This window comes from Toxorhynchites rutilus, chromosome 1 (genome assembly GCF_029784135.1).
Source record: "Toxorhynchites rutilus septentrionalis strain SRP chromosome 1, ASM2978413v1, whole genome shotgun sequence".
Taxonomy (NCBI): domain Eukaryota; kingdom Metazoa; phylum Arthropoda; class Insecta; order Diptera; family Culicidae; genus Toxorhynchites; species Toxorhynchites rutilus.
Window position 1 is genome coordinate 178,449,297 of NC_073744.1, and position 24,098 is coordinate 178,473,394.

General features: G+C 40.8%; 2 protein-coding genes across 3 annotated transcripts in view; both read left to right on the forward strand.

Annotated features, from left to right (window-relative positions):
- Positions 1 to 24,098, forward strand: part of LOC129764258 (moesin/ezrin/radixin homolog 1) — a 114,866-nt gene that overhangs the window by 38,759 nt on the left and 52,009 nt on the right. The gene's annotated exons all lie outside the window — the stretch shown is intronic.
- On the forward strand, positions 16,960 to 23,584 carry LOC129764607 (uncharacterized). The gene is made up of 2 exons (XM_055763897.1): positions 16,960 to 18,061; positions 22,131 to 23,584. The coding sequence occupies exon 2, from the start codon at positions 22,166 to 22,168 to the stop codon at positions 23,462 to 23,464; it is 1,299 nt and encodes a 432-aa protein (XP_055619872.1). The 5' UTR covers positions 16,960 to 18,061; positions 22,131 to 22,165; the 3' UTR covers positions 23,465 to 23,584.

The window sequence follows — 24,098 nt, forward strand, 5'->3', positions numbered from 1 at the left end:
AGGATAGTGATGACAAAAAAGAGACAAAAATGAAATGTAAGAGAAGCTAAAACGAAAGCAGGCATCAACAAAGACGGAGAAAAGAGATTAAAGAAGAGAGTTAAAAAAGAGTCATACAAAAACGCGAAGAGATGTAAACGGATTGAATGGCATAAAAAAGGTAAAATGAAACAGTACAATACAAATACAAATACAATGGCAAGAGACATAGATGATAAGAAACGAACTGGGAAAAGTAGATTATGAAGAGAAATAAAGGCAAAGGGAGAAGAAACTGAATAGAAATGAATACGTAATGAGACGGAAACAAGAAAAGACGATGACAAAGTAAGCCCGATGAACGGAATTAGAGTCCCGAATCCATTCGATTTGGAACTTGTTTTGTCAATGAAATCTGCGAATCTGTGATATCTAGATTCTGTGTTCGTGAATCCAAAATCTTGATTCTGAATCATGCTTTTTGATTTGAACAATAATTCGTGTCTGGGTTCAGAGAACTGCAATCTAATCTGTATTGTAGAACCCAGATAGGAACGTAAGATACAAAAAAGCGTAGAGTGACAAGAACATAGAGAACCAAAAGTCGGAGAAAGGTAAAGACGTTGAGAGAAAGACAAAAAGAGAGACGAATAGACTTAAATACGAAAAAAACAGGAACGAAGGAAGACAGAGGCAAAGTAAGACAAAAACGAAGACGCCAAGACGAAAGAGAGATTAGAGAAGAGAAATGAGGAAGGAAAGTGTTGAGTACGAAAGCGTAGACAGAAAGAACATAGAGAAACAAATACGATAAGATAGATACAAAGAGAGACCAAAAAATAGAAACTGAAGAAAGATAAAAAAAGAGAAGAAACCAAAAAAAAATGTGGGGACTTCGTATACAAATGAGTTTGAACCTAAAACCCTTCTTCTAGCAGGTTTTCTCGATTCAGATTTCTACATTGCGTTCATGCCAGATTGCCAAATTTAAGGATGTGATTATTTGAAGAAAAAATTTTTAATACTAGAAATGATTCCATAGAAAAATAGTCTGAACCATATGGTAATCTAAAATGGCATTACGTACAAAGTTTGGAAAATTGGAAAAGTTCGAAACAGAGCCGACTGGCTTTTGACCGATTCTGGTATTTGAGTTGTGAATCTGAACCCTTCCAAAAAGAAACGAGACGAATATAGAGAAGACATGGAAGAAAACGAAGAATGAGGAAGTTGAATATCAAGAAAGGTGACTATGGAGCGAGATGATGGAGGAAAGAGAGAAGTGATAACTAAATAAACAGAAATGAACAGAATAAAGGGAAAAAATAGAAGGGTGGTGTCCAAGATACGACTGCATTGTTAACGCCTCTATAGCGTGGTCCTCTAGCGATTATCATGGAAAGGATAGTTGTTATTGAGGAGAGTTAATAATCAGGATATATATTTTGGAAAAAAAAAATCAGGATTCACTGAGGTAAGTGATGCGATTATGTAAACGCGAACTATCGACCACTCGACAAAACAAAAACCCTAAAATATCGTGTTACGACACGCGGTAGAAATTATTTTTAACTATCCTGAGAAGGAAAACCTGTTGAATGAATTGGACCGACTATATATTCTATTCATGGTGCAAATCCGTGTATAGAGTTTGAAAACCAAGGTTTGCGATTTCAAACTCAAAAAACGAATTCTGGAATCAAGACTCGGATTTTTTTTATACATCCAGTTCCGTTTTCTCTTTGTGTTTCCAATTATGTTCTCCTTTTCGTCTTTGTATTTCCTGTTTTGTCTCCACCCTGTTTCTAGATTTGTCCCTTTTAATTTTTGTCTCTATTCATTTTCGTCTCTTTCTTTGACTCTGTTTCTCATCGTGATCCTCTTTTCGTGTCGTTTTTCTCCATGTCTTTGTCTCTCTACGTCTTCACTGCTTTTCGGTTTCAACTCTATTCGTCCCTCTTTATCATTGTCTTTGTCTCACACTTCGCCTTCTTCTTTTATTGTATTTGACTTCTGTCGTATTCGTTTTCTTCATTATTAGCTCTTTCGTCTTGCTTGCTTCTTTTCGTTTTGTTATTCTTTGATTTTCTCTCACTTTGACTCCTTCTCTCTTTGTTTCTGTCTTGTTTAGTATTGATCTCTATCAGTTTTCCTCTTTTTTGCCATTATATTTTCATCTTTGTTTCTCTTGCTTTGCTTATTTTCTTTGATTCTTTTTTGTCTTTGTCTCTCTTTGCTATTGTTTTATTTTATCATCGTCTTTCATTAGTCCCGTCTCTTTTTTTAATGATCTGTTTTGGTGTTCGCTTCCATTTGCCTGTGTCTAGAAAGTCTACGTCTCTCTTTCGCTCTCTCTTTTCTCTATCTTCCCCGCTCTTCATTTTTCTCTCTGTTTCTCATCTCTTTTTTCTCTCTCTCCCTCGCTCTTCATTTTTCTCTTTTGACGTAGGACTACGTCTTTCATTTCTATACCGGGGTGTAAAATCAAAGTTTCGAAAACGAAAGCGTTACGCCGGAGACCGAGATTTTGAGCGTTAATAGCTCCTAAACAACTGAACGAAATGGTATGATAAACACTTCATTCGAAAGATAAAATGTCTACGCGTTCTATACTTGTTACTTTCTGATCCAAAAACTTGTTTCAATAGTCTTAAAATTGCTTTCAAAACAGGCTATTGAAATCACCAATCGGTATATAAGCGAGCGCCGCTCGGAAATCCACTCAGTTCTAATTGAACAGCGATTGGAGCATGTTGTCGCTGTTGTGGTGAAGCTCTTCATTTATCATGAAAGCGCGGATGAACGGTGTCACCAAGAGCCTGTTTGTGCACCTTAGGCCAGAAGGGAATCCATCAGGAGGAGAGTGATGCCACAAACGGTTCCCCGGGAAGATCTCGAAGCAGCCGCTACACACACACACACACACATACACGCGCGGAATTCTTTCCGTTTGGATGCCATTCAGTATCGAGAAAGATCCGGAAAATAATCTGCCAGTTCCTCTGGGAATTTAAAAATACATTCATGTGAAAGAGTTTATTTGAATGTTTTCTATCCATGTAACATGTATGTTTCAATCAAGTGCTATTAACAGATGGTTATCGAGTTAGCATAAACCACTGGTGGGCTTCCAGTATCGAGGAAAATGTGGAAATATCTAATCGTTACTGAAAATAATCTGCCAGTTCCTCTGGGAATTTAAAAATACATCCATGTGAAAGAGTTTTATTTGAATGTTTTCTATCCATGTTACACTGTGACCAAATTTGTGATTTTTCAATCAATCGCAATTAACAGGATAGCTTCTGAAGAATATTCTTCCCCATCAGTAGGATATTTCCGTATCCAATATTGGATGCATAAAACCTTGTGCCTCCAACGTAACGCTCTCGTTTTCGAAGTCCCCCAAATATTCATTCATTCAGAATGAATTCAGATTCAACTTCAAATAAATGATCTCTAAATCAACGATAGTCCTACGTCACCCTTGCGGTTATACCATAGATATAACTCACTTCCTGTTTTTTCTGATCTCTTTTGTTCTCTCTTTCTATCTTTCATTTTCTTTATCATTCTTTTTCTCTCTCTTTCTTTCTCTCTATCTTTCTCCTTCTCAGTCTCTCACTCTTCCTTTCTCTCCTTCTTTCTCACTTTCTCTCATCCGATTTTTTTCTCTCTCTCTCTCTCCCCCTTTCTCTCTAACTCTCTCTAGCTATCTCCCTTTTTCTCTATCTCTCTCGCTCGCTCTCCCTCACTCTGTTTCTCTTGCTCTCTCTTTCTCATTCTATCTCTGCGGTGAAACCAAGGAGATAAAAAGGCTAAAAAAGAAAAGGAAAGTGAGACAAAAATATGAAGAAACAAAAACAAATAACGAATAACCATAAAGTCTTTCACGACTTTGTTTTGAATCCGAAAAGTTAATCTAAACTCCAAACCCAAAATCTTAACTAGAAGTGATTCGAAACGACAACGTAAAGCCAGGAGCGATAACGAAAAGGAAACAAAGAGAAACGAGTACAAAGGATGAAGGTGATGGGATACGAATTCGAAGAGATAGAGAGATTAATAGAGAAACAAAAAAGAAGAGAAAAAAAGAAAAGGGATACTAACACGAAGTGGGTCGAATATGAAACTAGACTAAGTCGAAGAAATAATAGAAACAAAACTATGGAAGACACTAAGGCAACGGGAGACAAAGAATATAAAAGGCGAAGGCGAATAGAGTCGAGAAGAGTCGAAGATAAAGGGAGCCGAAAACGAAGAGATACAATGACGGTAACAAAATGAAACAAAGACAAGTGATATACAAATTCGAAAAAATGAAAATGTAAGCAGAAGAGATACCCTCGGCTTTTTCGAAGACCACATTTCGGTCAAGTGTTTTTAAGTTATAAAGAAACCAAATTTGTTATGGGTGTAAAATGTGGAACCAGCACCTTCAGTACCACCGTTTGCTGTTAGAAAATGAAAACTAAAGGAACAAAAATTAATAGACTAAAGGGGAAAAAATAGATGGGTGGTGTCCAAGACACGACCGCATTGTTAACGTAGGATTATAATTTTTGTTGTTTTATTCGCCTGCTTATAACTTCCGATAATATCCTAGCTAGAGACAATATTCAATAACTTTTGAGCAGAACCTTTGGTGGACCTTGATAAGTGTTTTTTCTACAATTCTCTCGTGACCTCAAAGGCCAATTTGAAAAAAAGTTCAAATTACTTTCAGTCTTAACGAAGGTCATTGGATGCTCGCTGTCTAGAGCACAGAAATAACAGAAAAAACATCGTTTATACTGTCGTCCGGTGAATTGTCACTCGTCACAACGCTACATTCTCGATTTAACGACACGACTGGTCCAATGGTCAATGGTCCAATCAGAATGTGGGACTTCCGTCTAGATAATGCTTGGCATTTTTTATAGATTCATAGTGTTATTTCTTTAAAAAAATACTTACCTAAACGTTAAACGTAGTCCTACATTAAAAGGGTCTATGTTTGATCATTATGTTGACGTAATTGATATTACAATGTCTCAATAACAACTCAAGAACCTTCGAAAACCATTCTACAGGAACCCTTGTTTCCAACTTCCTAGCATTATGTTGCATCACAACACCATTTGTGGAAATTCGAGTGATAGCTGATTGCTTTCAACAAGTTTTGTCACAAGTTCCAATATGTAATTCAGAAATTGACGATCAAATTGGATATATTGAGCTGACCTTCGGAATATTTCTTCTGGGAAAGAAATCGGTACATTTAATCTTTTCCAAAAATAACCGAACCATGTTTCGATATCTGAAACGAAGGCTTCAATTTTTTATTAATGATGGCATATTCATCGCACAACCAAAATCTCAGTTTCAATTCAATGCCAACACACAAGTGCTGGTATTTTGAATGATGCTGTAAGCCGCGATAATTATTCAACACTTGTCGTCGTTAAAATTATTTGAAGCAACAAGGATGCGACGGAAAAGAAAACATTCAATCTCAAACGCATTTTTCAAATCTGTGTTTCAATTGACCTCAATCGCCGCCCCGTTCCAAAAAAGCAGTGAAGAAGATCGATTGTCTTCATGCGCAAACAATTCGATCACAGACCTGCGTCGGCTCGTGCGAATATCGCGCGGCTCTCATGTGACCCCAAATTATATTCCGTACTGAACGCTACAAACAACAACACCACCTCCACCGTCCCACCTCCCCTCGCGCACTGTGTTAATAATATATACGGCCGAGATGCTGCACAATAACAGTCAGCAACAATTTTCAAGGACGCGCCCCATTCATCTTCTCTCGTGTGTTTCGCACCTTGATTCATATTCATCCCTTGATTGACTCCGCCGCCAAACCTCGGGGGGGTTCGCGAATGTGTCTGTTTGTGTGTGTGGGTGGTGGCGCGCCATTTTCACTCCAAAATCAGATTACCGTACACAACGCTTATTCAATTGAAACGTCAGCGCGCTTTTACTCCATCCCCATTTGAGGGCACACAGCACCAGCATCATCATCATCATCTGCAACTTCAGAGTCATCCATCGAGTGCATACAAACGATGCAATTAGCATTAATCAGGTAGCCATTACTTGGCGCGCATCACCAGGTAACCAACTAATGAATTTGAATGGAAAGCTATCGAAGTGTTCCTATCAAATAAACGTTCTTTGGCACTTCGGTGATTGGCATCACTGAACTCTAATCATGCCGAGCAGAGGTTACTCACGTGACCCGGCGAGAAGTGCACTTGCGTGTATATGTGGTGATGATCACGATGATCACCCTCCTCCGGCCTTAAATAAAGTTCTCGGTCTCGGAACCTAAGTTATTAATTATTCAACATGACACAGAGCTACATCAAGACTCTACTAGAGCTACTCGTATTGGCATAAATCAAACGATTTATCCCCAAAGATGGTTTCTGATGCAATCCCGGTTGGGCAAGTTGCCGCCACCAAGAGTGCCCGAGAAATGAGATAATCAATACTTGGCACAGACACACAGAACAAGTTGTACTAAGCCAGCAGCAGCATCAATTATTTGCGTGTGCAAATCATCCGCAACCCACAATCCGTTGGCTGCTGCTGGCGGCGGCAGATGTCTCCCATGTGTGTAAACATGGTTACATGATCGTCACTGCTGTTATTATTAGTTGCGCGCTGCAAGTAATTGGCGATGGTCGCTTTCGGGTTCAGATACGGGTCAACCGAACAGCGGCAGCCGCCCAACGACACAACTGGAGCGGAACGATTTGCTCTGTGTCAAAACAAATCGGAGGGCGGCGTTGTGAGGGGGGAGGAACAGATTGTCTAACAAATGTGTCGTGTGTAATTTGTTGGATTTCTTCGGATATTTTGAGTTTAATTTTGAACGCTGTGTTATCCATTTTCTAACAGCAATCGAATCGCACTGAAGAAGCTGATTCCACATTCCACACATATCAGCCATTCAATGCCAAACCGATATAGTGGTTCGCAGATTTTCGTGAAAACTGGTAGTTTTGTTCTTCACCCGCATTTTCTAATTTTTTCATTAGGGTGACCATTTCCATTTTAGGGTTGTCCGAAAAATTATTTTTTCCTTTTTTTTTTTTACAAAACTGACTTCAAAAATTCATAACTTTTGAACTACTAGACCGATTCAGATGATCGACATCACTGGTCTTTTACTATGCCTGCAGAAAATTCGAATTCTGCTCTCGTTATTATTGATTGTATTCGTTTTTTATTCTTCTCAAAGTCTCGGGACCAAAGGCGCTATATTTTTTTATATTTTTTCTGAAAAGCTGAGGATTTTTCGCATAACATATGTCGAAACCAGAGAGGCGTCTTCTTTCGTTTTTGAGTTATGATTTTTCAAAGTTGGTTCGAAAAATCATTTTTTTCCCTCTTTTAACCAACACAAAAATTTATAACGTTTGATCTACTGGATAAATGTCTACCACTGTATGATCGACACATAAAATTAAAGCCAATTAGAAAATGTTATTTTTTGAAAAATGTTAGAATTGCGAAAAAAATGGATTTTTTATTATATTATTTTTTTCATAGTTTCCATGGTTTCGGGACTAAGGATGCTATATTTTTTTATGTCTTTTCTTGAAAGCTGAGGTTTTTTTACATAACATATCCAAAAATCAGAGATGTGTTATTTTTCGTTTTTAAGTTATGATTTTTCAAAGTTAACATGTTTTCAGCCTTCGTTCAATATTTCTATGCGACTAGACTGGATGTATGCGACTAGAATTCAATTAATTAGGAAGCGTGTCATTTTTTTCAAATAAGGCTAGTTAGTTGGCTTTAATTTGATATATCGATCATCTGAATCGGTCCAGTAGTTCAAAAGTAATACATTTTTGAACAAACTCATTTTTGGAAAAAAGTGAAAATGATTTTTTGGACCATCGGTTAACTTTGAAAAATCATAACTCAAAAACGAAAAAAATGTCTCTCTGGTTTTGACATATATTATGTGAAAAATCCTCAGCTTTTCAGAAAAAATATAAAAAAATATAGCGCGCTTGGTACCGAGACTATGAAAACAATGAAACACGAATACAATCAATAATAACGAGAACAGAACTCGAATTTTCTGCAGGTGTAGTATTCTTTCAATAAAGATGATTGGTGATTGGCTTTAATTTAATATGTCGATCATCTGAATCCCGGACAACCCTAAAATGGAAATGGTCACCCTGCTGAAAAAAAAATTAAAAAAAATACGGGTCTAATGTTTTGCGATAAAGAACAAAATTACCACTTTTCACGAAAATCTGGGAACCACTATATCGGTTTGGCATGGAATGGCTGCATAATAAATTATGTTTTTTTGACGTAGGATTACGTCTTTCGGGAACATATTGGGGTACAAATTCAAAATCGAAAATCGAGTACATCGTGAAAATTGTCCAATTTCAATCGCTTATTGTTCAGTTATTTCATGATGGATTGATGAAATTTTTGCGTCAATCGATTTCGGCACCCCATAATAATTTTTTATATTGAAGAATATAATATAATATGTCATGAAACTAATTGTAACAATCGAAAAATCTCAACCCCTATCCTAACGGAAATACCCACTTCTGAATGGTCGCAATTGACGACACATGCGGAGGTTCCCTAAAAGAGACATCAAAACCAAGCTGCCTGGGGGAAATCGGCACTGCAAATACATGAAAGTAGGGGGAGCTTTTGTTCCTACCGAAATGTATTCCCTAACAGAGACATCAAAATCAAGATGCCCGGGGGAAATCGGCATTGCAATTACATGCAAGTCGGGAGCATTTTTATACTGCAAGTAAGGTGAGTGATACGAATAATTCTAGCAAATAAAATTTAAATTTGGAACTTTAATGCTGGTTGCTTCGTGAAATTTCATATCAATGACCGATCGTGTATTGTGAAAAATTTAGCACAAGTGTAAGTGTAAAATTGTATATGATAGCAGTTCATATAGTATTAGTTGTTGTTAGTTAAATAAAAATTCGCATTGGATGGAATAAATTCTAAGAAAGTAAAAATTATAATGGAAAATTACCTTTTCCATTTCAAATATGTTTTCTCTATATTAAAGTAACATGTTTTTACTGATGAGGAAAGTCGATAATTGTGTTCGGTATTGGTAATTATTTTATATTACATTGGTGAGTTTTTTTTCGTTATTTCATCCATCGTCTAGGATCACAGAGGACGGTTTTCATCGTATCTCGTTCCACTTCGGTATCTTTTATCTGATTCGCATCATCCAACGATTGTTTGCCATCCTTCTGTCATCATTACTTGATAAACACTGGTGGATTGAACAAACAATATTCAACAACCAAACAAAACGGTCCTTTTCAGGGCCACCAAATCATTATCAAAAAGTTTAATGATGTAATTCTTCAAACGTATCGAAAATCAACAGAAATACTAACGGAATCCTACGTCAACTTTGCGTTTGTCATAGAAATGAAAGACAAATTTCTGCGTAACTCGAGAACTAATCAAGCAAATGGAACCGAATTTGGCATATGGAGGTCCTAGGGAGCAATAAATGTTTTTATGGTGGTTTGACATTCATTTTCCCTTTTTAAAGAGGAGGGGGGAGGGTGCTAAACAACTCGATAACTAATCAAACAAATGGAATCAAACTTAGCATATAGAGGTTTTAGGGTTCGATAAACGTTTCAATGGTAGTTCGACACTCCTCCTCCCTCTCTAAAGGGAGGCTGCCCCACATATACATATACTGCCTCTTTTTGTTGTCGCCTTTCCTCGTCTTCGTTCTCAGCTTTGTCTCTCTTTGCAGCAATTCCATGCCAAACCGATATAGTGGTTCTCAGATTTCCGTGAAAAGTAGCAGTTTGTTCCTTATCGCAAAATACTAGACCTGTATTTTTTTATTTTTTTTTTTTTTCGTTAGGGTGACCATTTCTATTTTAGGGAGGACTGAAAATTCATTTATGTTCCATTTTTTCCAAAATTGACTCTTTTCAAAAATTCATAACTTTTGAACTACAGGACCGATTCAGATCATCGACATATCAAATAGAAGCCAATTATCTGGTCTTTCTTAGAAGAATTATTGCAGAAAGTTTGAATTTTGTTTTCGTTATTATTGATTGTATTTGCTTTTTATAGTTTTCATGGTCCCGGGACCAAGAGCACTATTGTTATTTTTTTATATATTTTTTTTTGAAAGCTGACGATTTTTCACATAACATATCTCGAATCCAGAGAGGCGTTGTTTCAGTTTTTCTAGTTCACATGGTTTCGGGACCAAATACACTATACAAAAGGCCGAGGCTTTTTTACATACCATACCCAAAAATCAGGGATGTGTTATTTGTCGTTTATAGGTTATGATTTTTCAAATTTAACATGTTTTTAGTTTATGTTTAATATTTCTATGCAACTAGACTGGATGTATGCGACCAGAATCCAATTAATTGATAAATGACAAAAAACATGACGTAAGCGAAATGAATCCAAAATCCGATCTTCACCCGAAGAAAGTCATACTCTGTTTCTGGAGTGATTTGGACGATTTGGAATGAATTCTGTATTAGCAACCTGTCATCCCACAAGTATGACTCGCAACAGTTTTCGACGTGGAAGCGAGCTTGTTCTAGGAGGATATAATATTTGAGCTATGTGAAAGACAACGAGATATTTTGAAACAAAACTGAGGATTTAAAGTTGAATTATAATGCTTTGGTTGAAAATAATGGTTTTGTTTTTACAAAAAAAAAAATCGACATTAACTTTCCGAACAACCCAATATGAGATATCCTGATTTCTCCTGATTTTTATTTTCATTCTTTCTGATTTTTGAAATTATAGTGTGCAACCCTGCTTGCACCCCAAATGTAACGCTCTCGTTTTCGAAATTTTATATCTACAGTCCAGAACAGATGCAAAAATGATGGGTTACAAAAATACAGATGTACTCTCTACCAGTCGATATGGAAATCGACGCGGTGCCTCCACCGGACAAAATTGCACCATTGGTGTGCGTTATCTATCTTCCATTCTTTCGTTTTTTTTTGTATCGAGCAAAACCGCGATGTGTGATATCAGCATTGAGAGATTCTTCTTGGTGGAGCGAAACTGTGACTTCAATTATGATAATCATGATTTAAACTAAAGATGCTTTACAAATTCTTAGCTCATCCGGCCCAAAGGCTGATAGTCTTGAAAAAAGTTGATTTGGAAAACTGAACTCTCGGCCTTGAGAAAGGGTATTTGGGAAGCCTCGCTGTCGTCTGGCCGCTAGCTGGATGATTCATGAATCGTGAATGCCGTGAAATTGGGAATTGGGTATAAACACTCAATGAATTGAAAAAGGGCAAATTCCATTATTGAAATGTTCAATAAATTTAAAATAAAGGAACACTAGCTGGGCCTACAAGAAGCCGCGTTGAACCGCTGGCCTCCGGTTGAGTATAGCTGGCCTAAAGGGTGTGTCACATCAAATTGCATCACGGAAAAAACGCTGTAGAAATTTATTTTTTAGGAATTATATCTTCAGCTTTCGCTTATAATCAGATAAGAGTGTATAGATCACGTTGGCCATGCTTCACTGTCAATTTTTCGTAAATTTGGAAAAATTTCGTCGAACGAAAAAGAGCGTCGTGAATTAATCCTGCGCACTCATTTCGAGAATCCGGAGTTGTCACATCGGGACATCGGTAAGATGCTGGGAATCGTCCAATCCACGGTCAGCAGAGTACTAAAACGATACTTCGAGAACCTAACCATCGACCGGAAGGTGAAGAATGGCAAAAATAGATGCTCCGTCAGTGAAAAAGATCACAAGCGCGTAGTTAAGCAGTTTAGACGTGATCCGAGAAGTTCGGTCCGGGATGTCGCCAATAAGCTGAATTTTTCAAGTTCATTCGTCCAGCGGACCAAGCAGCGGGAGGGCCTGCGTACATACAAGGTTCAGAAGGCTCCTAACCGCGACGAGAGGCAAAACATGGTGGGGAAGACGCGAGCCGGAAGCTGTACACCGAAATGCTGACGAAGCCGCATTGCCTGGTAATGGACGACGAAACCTACGTCAAAGCGGACTTTCGTCAGCTGCCGGGCCTGTTGTTCTTCTCCGCAGAGGACAAATTCAGCGTTCCGGAGGAGATTCGCAAGCAGAAACTATCCAAGTTTGCCAAAAAGTACATGATGTGGCCAGCGATCTGCTCTTGCGGAAAGCGGAGCGCCCTTTTCGTGATGACCGGCACGGTAAACGGGCAGGTTTACCTTAAGGAGTGCCTACAGAAGCGCTTACTACCACTATTGAAGCAGCACGAGGGCCCGACCATCTTCTGGCCGGATCTCGCTTCGTGCCACTATTCAAAGGACGTGTTGGAGTGGTACGAAGCCAACGGGGTCACCTTCGTACCAAAGGAAATGAACCCGCCCAACGCGCCGGAGCTTCGCCCAATAGAGAAATATTGGGCGATTATGAAGCAGGCCCTCCGGAAGAACCCAAAAGTTGTCAAATCGGAGGCGGACTTCAAGAGAAAATGGATTTCTGTTCAAAAAAAAACTACAACCTGACGTTGTACAGAACCTTATGGACGGGGTAAAGAGGAAGGTGCGAGCATACGGGCTTGGGCTCGAAGTATGAATAAAAAGAAAATGCCAAAAGTTGTTTAATAGTTTTTATTTTACTGTCTAAAATTTTCAAAAGGATCGGTCTACTGGGCGAATTTCTACAGCGTTTTTTTCGTGATGCAATTTGATGTGACACACCCTTTATATGGTTCTAGCTGTCTGCGATTGAGAAATTGGAGGCACAATTTATCGAAATTCTCTGGTTCATGCCTATTACCGAAAAACCCACTGAGGATGGTTAGAGTCTACTTAAGCTCAAAGAAATGTAGGCTCACAATCAATATAATTATGGATCATTCTACATTATGACTTGAACAGTGTTGTCCAAGTGGTTATGGTTACATATATAATGTCGGGGTCGGCATTGAGACTGCGAAGTTCCTCTGATGGAGGAACACTAGTGCCACTGAAGAAACAGTAGACCCGGTACAGTATTCTGGCTTCACAATATCTTACAGTCGGATGAGTGTGTAGCTACCTGTAAGCAGCAGGTGAGTGATGCAACTATCACCCATGGACACAAACTAACGCGCGTACACACACACACACGCGCGAACACTTGTGTGAGTGTGTCTTGTTGGTTGGGAACATGATTGGGATCGAGAGCAGCAGCACTACTTGTTGATCATCAAGTGCGCGCGATCCGTTGTCGGACTTCCACCGTTGCATGATGGTTGTATAGGTGGTGGTGCTTGGGTAGAGAGCAGCCCGCATGAATCAACACTCTCGATTATGAGTTTGCATTTTATATCATCATCCATTCACTCACTCGTCGAAAGCACCGGAGAAGCCGAGAGAGAGGAAGAGATCATCAAAACAAAGTTTGATCGTTCGGTGCGGGCGACAAGGAGCGAACGAGAGTGCGAGTGGTGGCTCGCTCGGATTCATTTGGGAGATACGACGACAATTGCATCCGAAAACCTGTTTTCCATACACACGATTCGGTTTCTTCTTCTATTTCTTCCGTTGCAGGTTCGCGCGATCATGGCATCCGCGTATATCTTTTACCCACACACAAGGAGGATGTAGAGAAGACTCGGACCGGAGTTTTGTTCGATGGTCAATATTTATTTTGACCATGGGCAGAACAATTACCCAGCGAAAGGTCGTGGGTAATCCGTGCGAGGTGCGCACTCAATAAAAAGCTGAACTGCTGCTGCCATGTAGCATTTATCGTGCGTAATTATTTTCGTTTCATTCCGTGCTGTTCTGCAACACTAAATCAATGATTGAGGGTGACAGGCGGCCAATTGCCGCCTCTCTGTCCTTGATGTGGTGGAACCGCCGCCATAATTACTTTATATTTATAACGGGGGTCCGCAAAAACGAGATTACGAAACTGCGTGGTGACAACATGTGAGATAGCAGCATCAATTGTTGAAAAAGTACACACACACATATCGGTTATCTTATCGGATTCCCGAAAAAAATCCCGCATTGGCAGGGTTATTTTTTATCGCAATATTTGTAATAAAGATTGATTAATTTTATTAAGTGCGGAACGAATATACTCTCTTTTCTAGTGCAAGAAAACTGCGTACATGTTTGTCAAAAAAAAAACAAGGCTTGTTAACAAGCAAAAAAAACAGAGGTTATATAAAAAGAGTCTCCGAGGTTAGCTACGAAGATGGATGGGTTCGTAAGTGAAACAGCTGATCCAACCGAGATCCAACTCTCTTGTGAACATCATCATTTCATTTCTTCGTTCGGAGAGCTCGTAAGTGTAGCAGTGGTAAGAACCACATGAGCCACGAGAAACATACTATGTGCGCCCCCCTCGAGGGGTATTGTGTAACCCCCTGAAACCTAGCAGCGATTACATCTAGGTCAATCTGACGTTTCCGTTGGTAGGTTGAAAAGTTGCACAGCTACTACTCCCCAATGCAGTTGGAAAGCAACAAGAATACTGCATTTAGTCCACCACCATCACCCATGGTTGAAACGGTTCAACTTCATTCGGTGCCTCCTCCTTCTTTCAGGAAGAATGTCGCGTGGGACAGATTTTGCTGCGTTTTTATGTACGGTTTCATCTTCTACCATCCTGCTGGCCTGAGAATGAGTCATGGGTTCCAGATGTGGGGGACGAGATTTGCGTCAGACGACATAATGGCTGTCACCGGCAAATCGCAACCGAACGGTGGTATTTTTTCCGCTGACTAATGATGCACTACTGCGCGTCGGAATCCTCACTCGCGAACGTTCCAAGTCAATAGATGAAAGGTTATCCATGAGTTCATTTCTGCGCGGAATCGATCACCGATCGTCACAGATCGTCACAGATCGTCAGTGCTTTCGGAAAACTACTGTGTGTCACATGGATTAGGATCACAAACAATTCATTCCGGGAGGATGACAAAATTGCGTGACTGAATATCGTTCCCTCTCAGATTTTAATAAAAACCGGATGATCTTCAATATTCAAGTAGTATGTGAGTCAAAATTTTGGAATCTTTTTCGAAGTTTAGAGGGACGGTTGGTCATCTTAAATATATTGTTTACAAAACCGACGAATTTCGCTCCGCCAAAAATTTAAAATTGTTATGAATATTTTCAAACATTCACGTTTTCTTACTAAGCCAACGTTGGTGGGTCAAATCGCAGAAATCTTCATTGATTGATTGCCCTTTGATCCTTTACAATTTGCTTTTACTCTAAATTCTACCAAGCTTCTTCTACCAAAAGTCGTCATCATGATATATTATTATTTTCAGACACAATTCTCGTTTAACATTCTTCAATCGCTTGCAAATTACATGTTTCTCCGTTTCATGGAATACATGTTTGTTACAGAAAATATAACAGAATGAAGACAGCTCAAATCGGACGATTCCTTCCATTTGGCAATTCATGTTTAGATAAAAGATATAGGAGTGTATTTTTTCACGTGAAAATCCATTTCCATATTCGAATAGAGATCAATTTCGTTAGAACAAACATCAAATGGACTAACATATGAAAAAACAATTTTCAAAAAATCTATTTCAATTTTCAAAAAAACATTTATTGTGTTTTAAAATTCTCACATTTCAATTTTGGTTCCTTTTGCTCTATTAATTCTCGAGTTATGCAGAAATTTGTGTTTTGTTTGTATGGGAGACGGATTTTTTTTAAACTGTTCAAGTTCGTCTGTTTCTGATTTGTTCTTCTGTTCTTTTTTTTTAAGTTTGTTATTTTCAGTGTATTCAGATTTTTTTTCCCTACTTTCGGTTTTTTTTTTCATCTGTCCGATTTTTTTTTCATCAGTCCATATTTTTGGTCTGTCCGAATTTTTGTAATCTGTCCAAATAGGTTCATCGGTCTCTGGTTTTATCCGCCTGCCTGTTTTTATTCGTCTGTCTGGATTTTTTTTTCTTCTGCTTCTTCTGTATCCACTCGATTTTTTTTTCGTCTGTCCAATTTTGTTTTTCGTATGTCCTAATTGTTTGTCTGTGTTCGAACATTTTTTCGCGACCGGATATTTTTTCGTCTGTTTGGCCCGGACAGAAGAAGGGTTTTTCTCGTCTGTCAGATTTTGTTCGTCCGGTTTTTTTCGTCTGATTTTTGAAGGCTTATTTTTGAGTCTTTTTTTCGCGTTTCCGGTTGATTCATCTGTTCTAAATTTTTCGTCTGTCCGGATTTTTTTTCTTATGCTTTGGTGTTTCAAGTTCGTTCTGATTTTTATGTTTTTCGGATTATGTGGAGCCGATCTGGCGTGGAGGTAACATCCATACTTCTCACGCTCAAGATCACGAGTTCAATTCTCACTCCCGACATTCTTCCAAAATGGAAGGTAAAAGTGACGAACCAGGCAGAAGCCTTGAAAGTCACTATAATACAGAAAAAAAATCGGATTATTTTTCGTATGTCTACGGTTTTTATTTTTTGTTCGTAGTATTTTTTTTCTGTCAAGGTTATTTTTTCGTGCTTTTTCCTTTTTTTTCCATTTTTTTGTCTGTTCAGCATTTTTCACCTATTTGTTTTTTTTTTTTTTTGTCTACCACGTTTTTTTCATCTGTTTGACTTTCTAAGTTTGCTATGATTTTTTTAGTCTGTTAAGTTTTTTTTTCCGCATGTCCGGATTTTTCATCTTGTCGGTTATCATCGTTCGGATTTTTTTTGTCTCGACCAGATATTTTTGTGTGTCCTGATTTTTTTTTCTTTGTTCGTTCAGTATTTTTAATTTTCATTTCATCAGACAAATAAAAAATCGAATAGACGTATAGGGATTGCTATGAAATTTTATTTCTTTTGTCTGGATTCTTTTTTCCGTGTGTCCGTTTCATTTAGATTGTCTGGTTTTTTTTGTGTATCCAAAGACCTTTCGAATTTTTATTTTTATTTTTTTTAATTCGTTTATTTTTACAGGCTCAGTTACTTAAGTTTAAAGGAGCCGAATTCTTAAATATAACTTTAAAACTATATATATAAACAATTTTCTTACATCTATGGTTAGTAAGGTGGAAAACCGATTACTCGCGGTGTACTTCGAATTTTTATTAACTCGACCTATAAAGTCTCCCGAAAATCTGTATCTGTATCCAATTCTTGAGTCCAATTCTGTGGAATATTCTAAGCTGAATAACTTGATATTATTTTCTATTTCTAGTACAAGCAAAAACTCAAAACTGTAACGAAAAGACAGCATAATACAATTAGAAAGCTGGATAACCGCCAACGCCTGAGAAGGGGACATACATATGCTTTGAAATTACTAACTTAGAGCTTAGGGCAATTTTTATTGGCGCTACATCCGCATCGCGAAGCTTGATACGGCGAAATAAATAAGAAACTGTTGAAGTTCAGTGGTTCAGTAAGAGTCATTACTAGGTGTTTATAACAATTTTACAATTTATAACAGTCTTTAGGCTCGTTAATGTGATAGAAAGAAATTGTTTCACGTCACGATGGATGTCGATACTCATCTTTGTCAACACGAAATGGTTGATTGATTATTTTTTCAACTATACAGGCTTTAAAATACAAAGTTAATTTTCTAAAAAGTTCAAATTCAGAAAAATTCAAAAAACTTTAAACAAAATCAGAAAATTCAGAAAACACCAGAAGAATTTGAACACATTTAAAGAAAATACAAACGTTGAGACAAATTCAGAAAAAAATAAAAAAAAAGTTTAGAAAAATTCAGACGAATTCCGAAAAGCTCAGAACATTTCAGATAAAAATAGAAAAATATACAAAAAAACAGATTCAGAAAAATCTAGGAAATTTTAGAAAAAACTCAAAATTCAAAATTTAAACATCTTCAAAAACTTTGAAAAAGTTCAGAAGCATTGGAAAAATCGCAAAATTAGTAACAAATATACAAATAAAAAAAAATTCTAAAATTCCCAAAAATTAGAAAAAATAGGACAACCCGAAGAACATAAATAATCGGATGTCAGAAAATACAGAAAACATCAAACGAACTCAAAACAATCAGAAAACATTTAGGAAACATTTAGAAAAGTTCAAATAATAAAAAAAAAATTAAAAAAAAATAAAACAATAGGTTCTCAAATGGGGATCAACATAGGGTAGGAGCCTGCCTGTTGGTCTCAAATGTTCCTATCTCACGCCTCCACGAAGATCATATGACGACATTTTTAGATCGGGCGTGAACTGGAAACACACACCTGGTCTTGGCTCCGAGAACGGGTGTCGAAAGTGGCTAAGTGAGGGGGTGCGAGCGAGTCAGAGCGCTATATCTCTCCCGGGGAAGGCCTCCCGGGTCATGGAGGCCTTGCCAACCCGCTGTCTCCCGGGCAAAGGAGATACACCCAATAAAATGGAGCTACGATCACGAAGAATAATTAGAATGCGATCACCCGAGGAGGGTCCCCGAACTGGAGCTGGTCCTGGAACGGGCGTAAGAGCGAGCGGCCAGCGGCTGGAGGGCGATGTGCAAGAGCGGGCCACCAGCCGGGTTCAACCCGAAGAGCTACCGCCACACGGAAACAGCAGCCATCGACATCACCCAAGAAACGCTGCGCCTACGAGACGTGTTGCGACTGCCAGACGACAGTCGTCCACACTTGTGGGTACCACTAGGCGCCGGATCATGTGGACACACGAAATGAATGAATTCGTGATCCGCGCCTATTACATCTGCACTGCTTTGGAGACGGACATGAGCGGTCGCCCTCGAATACTAACAATGTTCGAGGAAGCGTATCCAGAGTTCGTCGGGAGGCTTGATCAGAACGCGATGAACGCGAGGCGTAGAGCGATAGTACGCAACAACATGCTCTCCCAAACGCAAATCGACGAGATCAAGCAGCAGGTGCAGAGAGAAATAAGCTCCAGGAACAACAGAGCAAGCGATGTGTCGAGACGAAGTTCAGTACGGCTGAGCAATTCATTCGCGAGTGGGGCACGCGAATCAGCACCAGTGGAGGCCACAGTACTACAACCCCCTGAGCCGGAAGACCCACAGCCAGATCAACAACTACTACGCGATCTGGTCTTCCACTACGACGAGGCGATCTCACAGTTCCGCGACACAGACCCATTGTCGCGCCCCAGGATCCCGAAGTTGCAGCATTCCCGCAGGCTGACAAGTGCAGTAAAGCTCATGAACGAGCACGTTCTTCCGCTGCACTTGGTTGATGCTGAGAACATGGAGGAGCTGCAACTGAAAGTTTACTGTGCTGCTGTGGCGACCGCCAAAAGTTTAGGATACCGTATTAGGCCAAGAGGCGGACTGCTCCAACATCTCCGTGAAAGGCGTGAGCCTCCATGGCGAAGGAGATTGGAGCAACGGATCCTAAACAAGCGCGCCGCAATTGGAAGACTGATGGCGTACAAAAGAGGCAGCAGATCGGCGAAATTATGTCGCCAAGTTGCTGTGATCGTGCGGCCTACTGAACTTCGCCAGCTGGGAGCTCACCAGCTGACGGAAAAACTCGACACACTGGTACAGCAATTGAGCGTCCTAACTAAACGGCTGAAACGTTACTCTGACTCTGCAAAGCGCCAGGAACAAAATCGGATGTTCAGAGATAACGAAAAAGCGTTCTACGACCACATTAGCGACGAGAAGCCCGACTACCGCGAAGGTTTGCCAGATATTAGCGATGTGACGAACTTCTGGGCTGGTATTTGGGAGACCCCAGTACAACATCGCGACGGGCAAATGTGGTTAAGACGGGAGGAGGAGAGTTGTGGTGAAATTGGAGAGATGCCAGCTATCATCGTCGAAGAGAACGATGTCCGCGAAGCCTCGCGGTACCTGAGGAACTGGGCAGCACCGGGCCCCGATGGTGTTCAGAACTTCTGGCACAAGAAGCTGACCGTCGCACATCAAAAGATAGCTGAGTGCTTCAACAAGGTGCTACGTGACCCACACAACTTCCCTGAATTCGCCACCCGTGGCGTCACATTCCTCCTCCCGAAAGACAGCAACACATTGAACCCATCAAAGTACAGGCCGATAACGTGCCTATCGAGTCTGTACAAGATATTAAGCAGCATCATAACCGCCAAAGTTTCTGCCCACTGCGAACAACACCATATCATCGCAGAAGAGCAGAAAGGATGCAGAAAAAATACGCATGGCTGCAAAGACCAGGCCATCATCGACGCATAGTCGGCCAGGCGGTTTATAACCAGCGGAACCTAAGCATGGCCTATATCGATTACAGGAAGGCTTATGACTCCATACCTCACTCGTTTCTCGTCCGGGTATTGGAGCTCTACAAAATTGATCCCGTCGTCGTTAGGTTCCTGCAGCATGCGATGAGGCAGTGGAGCACGTCTCTGCACCTTAGTGATGGGGAAAATGTGTTGCAGTCTAGAACGCTGCAGATAAAGAGGGGGATATTCCAAGGCGACTCTTTCAGCCCGCTTTGGTTTTGTCTGGCACTGAACCCCCTCAGTAGGACGCTCAATAGAAACGGTCATGGCTATAAAATAAGGTATGGCGACGGCGCCCACGAAGAAGTGACCCATACCTTTTACATGGACGATCTCAAGGTCTACGCTGATTCACGTCAGCGTCTAGGTGTAGCTATCCGGGTTGTCGAAGACATAAGCAGGGACATCTGTATGGAGTTCGGCCTCGACAAGTGTCGCTGTGTCCACCTGCTGAAAGGACAACTTACCGAATCCGGAGGCTACGAGGTCTATGACGGCGAGTTTATAAGAGACATGGTTCGTGGCGAATCCTATAAATATCTTGGATTCCGACAGCTCACCGGGATTCGCCACTCCGACATCAAGACGGAGCTGCGAGACAAGTTCTTGAGTCGAGTGAACTGTGTCCTGAGGACTTTCCTCAACGCGGGGAACAAGGTACGCGCGATCAACACATTCGCGGTTCCCCTGCTGACCTTCAGTTTTGGTGTAGTCAAATGGAGCAAAACTGACCTAGAGGACCTTGAGAGGAGGATGAGGAAAGCATTCAAAGAGGCCGGAATGCACCATCCTCAATCGGCACTGGAGAGAGTTTCACTACCACGCAAAGAAGGGGGACTTGGAATCGTCGACATTTCTGCACTGTGTGTTGCCCAGGTACGACAACTGCGCGAGTACTTCGCAGAACGCGCCAACCAAAACGCGCTATACCGGGCTGTCTGCGCCGCCGACAGAGGATACAGCGCTCTGCACTTGGCGCAAGCGGAGTACCAACTCAACTGCAATCTGCAGACAGTGGAGGAGAAGATTGCAGCTTGGAAGCAGAAGGCAGTGCATGGTGCCCACCCCCATCAACTGGATCGGCCACACGTCGACAAGGCCGCATCTAATCTGTGGCTAACGCGTGGTGAACTCTCTTCAGTAGTAGAAGCCGACATGATAGCCATCCAGGACAGGATAATGCCGACGAGAAACTGCAGGCGGTACGTCTGGCATCAAGACGTTGATGACATTTGCCGGATGTGCCATCAACCAGGTGAAAACATAGAGCACATTATGGGAGGCTGTCCCGTTTTGGCCAACGCAGCCTACACCGAGCGCCACAACAACGTGGCCCGTATTGTTCATCGACAACTGGCGCTCCAATGTGCTCTACTGGAAGACAACGTACCAAGCTACCGGTACCTGCCTGCACCTGTCCTGGAAAATGACCGTTTCAAGCTGTACTGGGATCGCACTGTTCTGACCGACCTCTCGATCCACCACAACCGCCCAGATATAATGGTTTACGACAAGAGCGACCGCAAAGTCACCATCATCGATGTCGCTATTCCACTGAACCAGAATCTGGAGGAGACCCACGGTCGCAAAATCTGCAAGTACCGACCATTGGCCGTGGAGCTCAAGGAACTGTGGGGGCTAAGGGAGGTCCCAAGAATTGTTCCAGTCGTTCTCTCTGGAACTGGAATTGTCCCGAAGACACTTCTGGAAGCGCTAAAGGTGTTGAATATGGAGAAGGAATTGGCCGGCATCCAAAAGTCGGTCATCCTTAGCACCTGCGCGATTGTCCGACAATTTCTCGGTCAGGACTGAAACAGCACGAGCATGCAGATACGTGCATTCCGCAGAGCCTAGTCCCCCTTTGGCATTCAGAAGCCCGGGGGCAGGTGAAAATTCTGGCTAGGTTCGCCTAGTTAAGAAGTGAGATAAGTCTGAAAAAAAAAAAGAAAACGTGGTCTATGACGGCGAGTTCATAAGAGACATGGTTCGTGGCGAATCCTATAAATATCTTGGATTCCGACAGCTCACCGGGATTCGCCACTCCGACATCAAGACGGAGCTGCGAGACAAGTTCTTGAGTCGAGTGAACTGTGTCCTGAGGACTTTCCTCAACGCGGGGAACAAGGTACGCGCGATCAACACATTCGCGGTTCCCCTGCTGACCTTCAGTTTTGGTGTAGTCAAATGGAGCAAAACTGACCTAGAGGACCTTGAGAGGAGGATGAGGAAAGCATTCAAAGAGGCCGGAATGCACCATCCTCAATCGGCACTGGAGAGAGTTTCACTGCCACGCAAAGATGGGGGACTTGGAATAGTCGACATATCTGCACTGTGTGTTGCCCAGGTACGACAACTGCGCGAGTACTTCGCAGAACGCGCCAACCAAAACGCGCTATACCGGGCTGTCTGCGCCGCCGACAGAGGATACAGCGCTCTGCACTTGGCGCAAGCGGAGTACCAACTCAACTGCAATCTGCAGACAGTGGAGGAGAAGATTGCAGCTTGGAAGCAGAAGGCAGTGCATGGTGCCCACCCCCATCAACTGGATCGGCCACACGTCGACAAGGCCGCATCTAATCTGTGGCTAACGCGTGGTGAACTCTCTTCAGTAGTAGAAGCCGACATGATAGCCATCCAGGACAGGATAATGCCGACGAGAAACTGCAGGCGGTACGTCTGGCATCAAGACGTTGATGACATTTGCCGGATGTGCCATCAACCAGGTGAAAACATAGAGCACATTATGGGAGGCTGTCCCGTTTTGGCCAACGCAGCCTACACCGAGCGCCACAACAACGTGGCCCGTATTGTTCATCGACAACTGGCGCTCCAATGTGCTCTACTGGAAGACAACGTACCAAACTACCGGTACCTGCCTGCACCTGTCCTGGAAAATGACCGTTTCAAGCTGTACTGGGATCGCACTGTTCTGACCGACCTCTCGATCCACCACAACCGCCCAGATATAATGGTTTACGACAAGAGCGACCGCAAAGTCACCATCATCGATGTCGCTATTCCACTGAACCAGAATCTGGAGGAGACCCACGGTCGCAAAATCTGCAAGTACCGACCATTGGCCGTGGAGCTCAAGGAACTGTGGGGGCTAAGGGAGGTCCCAAGAATTGTTCCAGTCGTTCTCTCTGGAACTGGAATTGTCCCGAAGACACTTCTGGAAGCGCTAAAGGTGTTGAACATGGAGAAGGAATTGGCCGGCATCCAAAAGTCGGTCATCCTTAGCACCTGCGCGATTGTCCGACAATTTCTCGGTCAGGACTGAAACAGCACGAGCATGCAGATACGTGCATTCCGCAGAGCCTAGTCCCCCTTTGGCATTCAGAAGCCCGGGGGCAGGTGAAAATTCTGGCTAGGTTCGCCTAGTTAAGAAGTGAGATAAGTCTGCCGAAAAAATAAGAAAAAAAAGATGATATTCAAAAATAAATTGAAATACATATACAGAAATATAACAAATATTGAGAAGAAAACAGAAAAAATAGAAAATGTTAAGGAAGGATCAGAAATTTTTTTAAAAATCAGAAAAATTCAGACAAGCTTACAAAATATATAAAAAAAACATTAAAGAACGTAAAATAATGAAAAAAAAACAGGAACATACATAATAAAAATCATAAAACAGATTTTTTTAAATCAGATAAAATTAAGAAATCGGAGAAATTCTGAAAAATACATATAAATTCGAAATTTAAAAAAATTAAAATTCAAAAATTTTTGAAAATATATAACATAACCTAGAAAATAAAAGAAAAAACAGAGAGAAAATTAAAAAGACTTAAGAAAAATGAGGAACCATTCAGGAAAAAGGGAAATTTTTAAAAATCAGAAAAAATCGGAAAAATTCAGAAAAAAATTAGAAAACTTCAAAATAATTTAAAAAAACACAAAAATGAATTAAA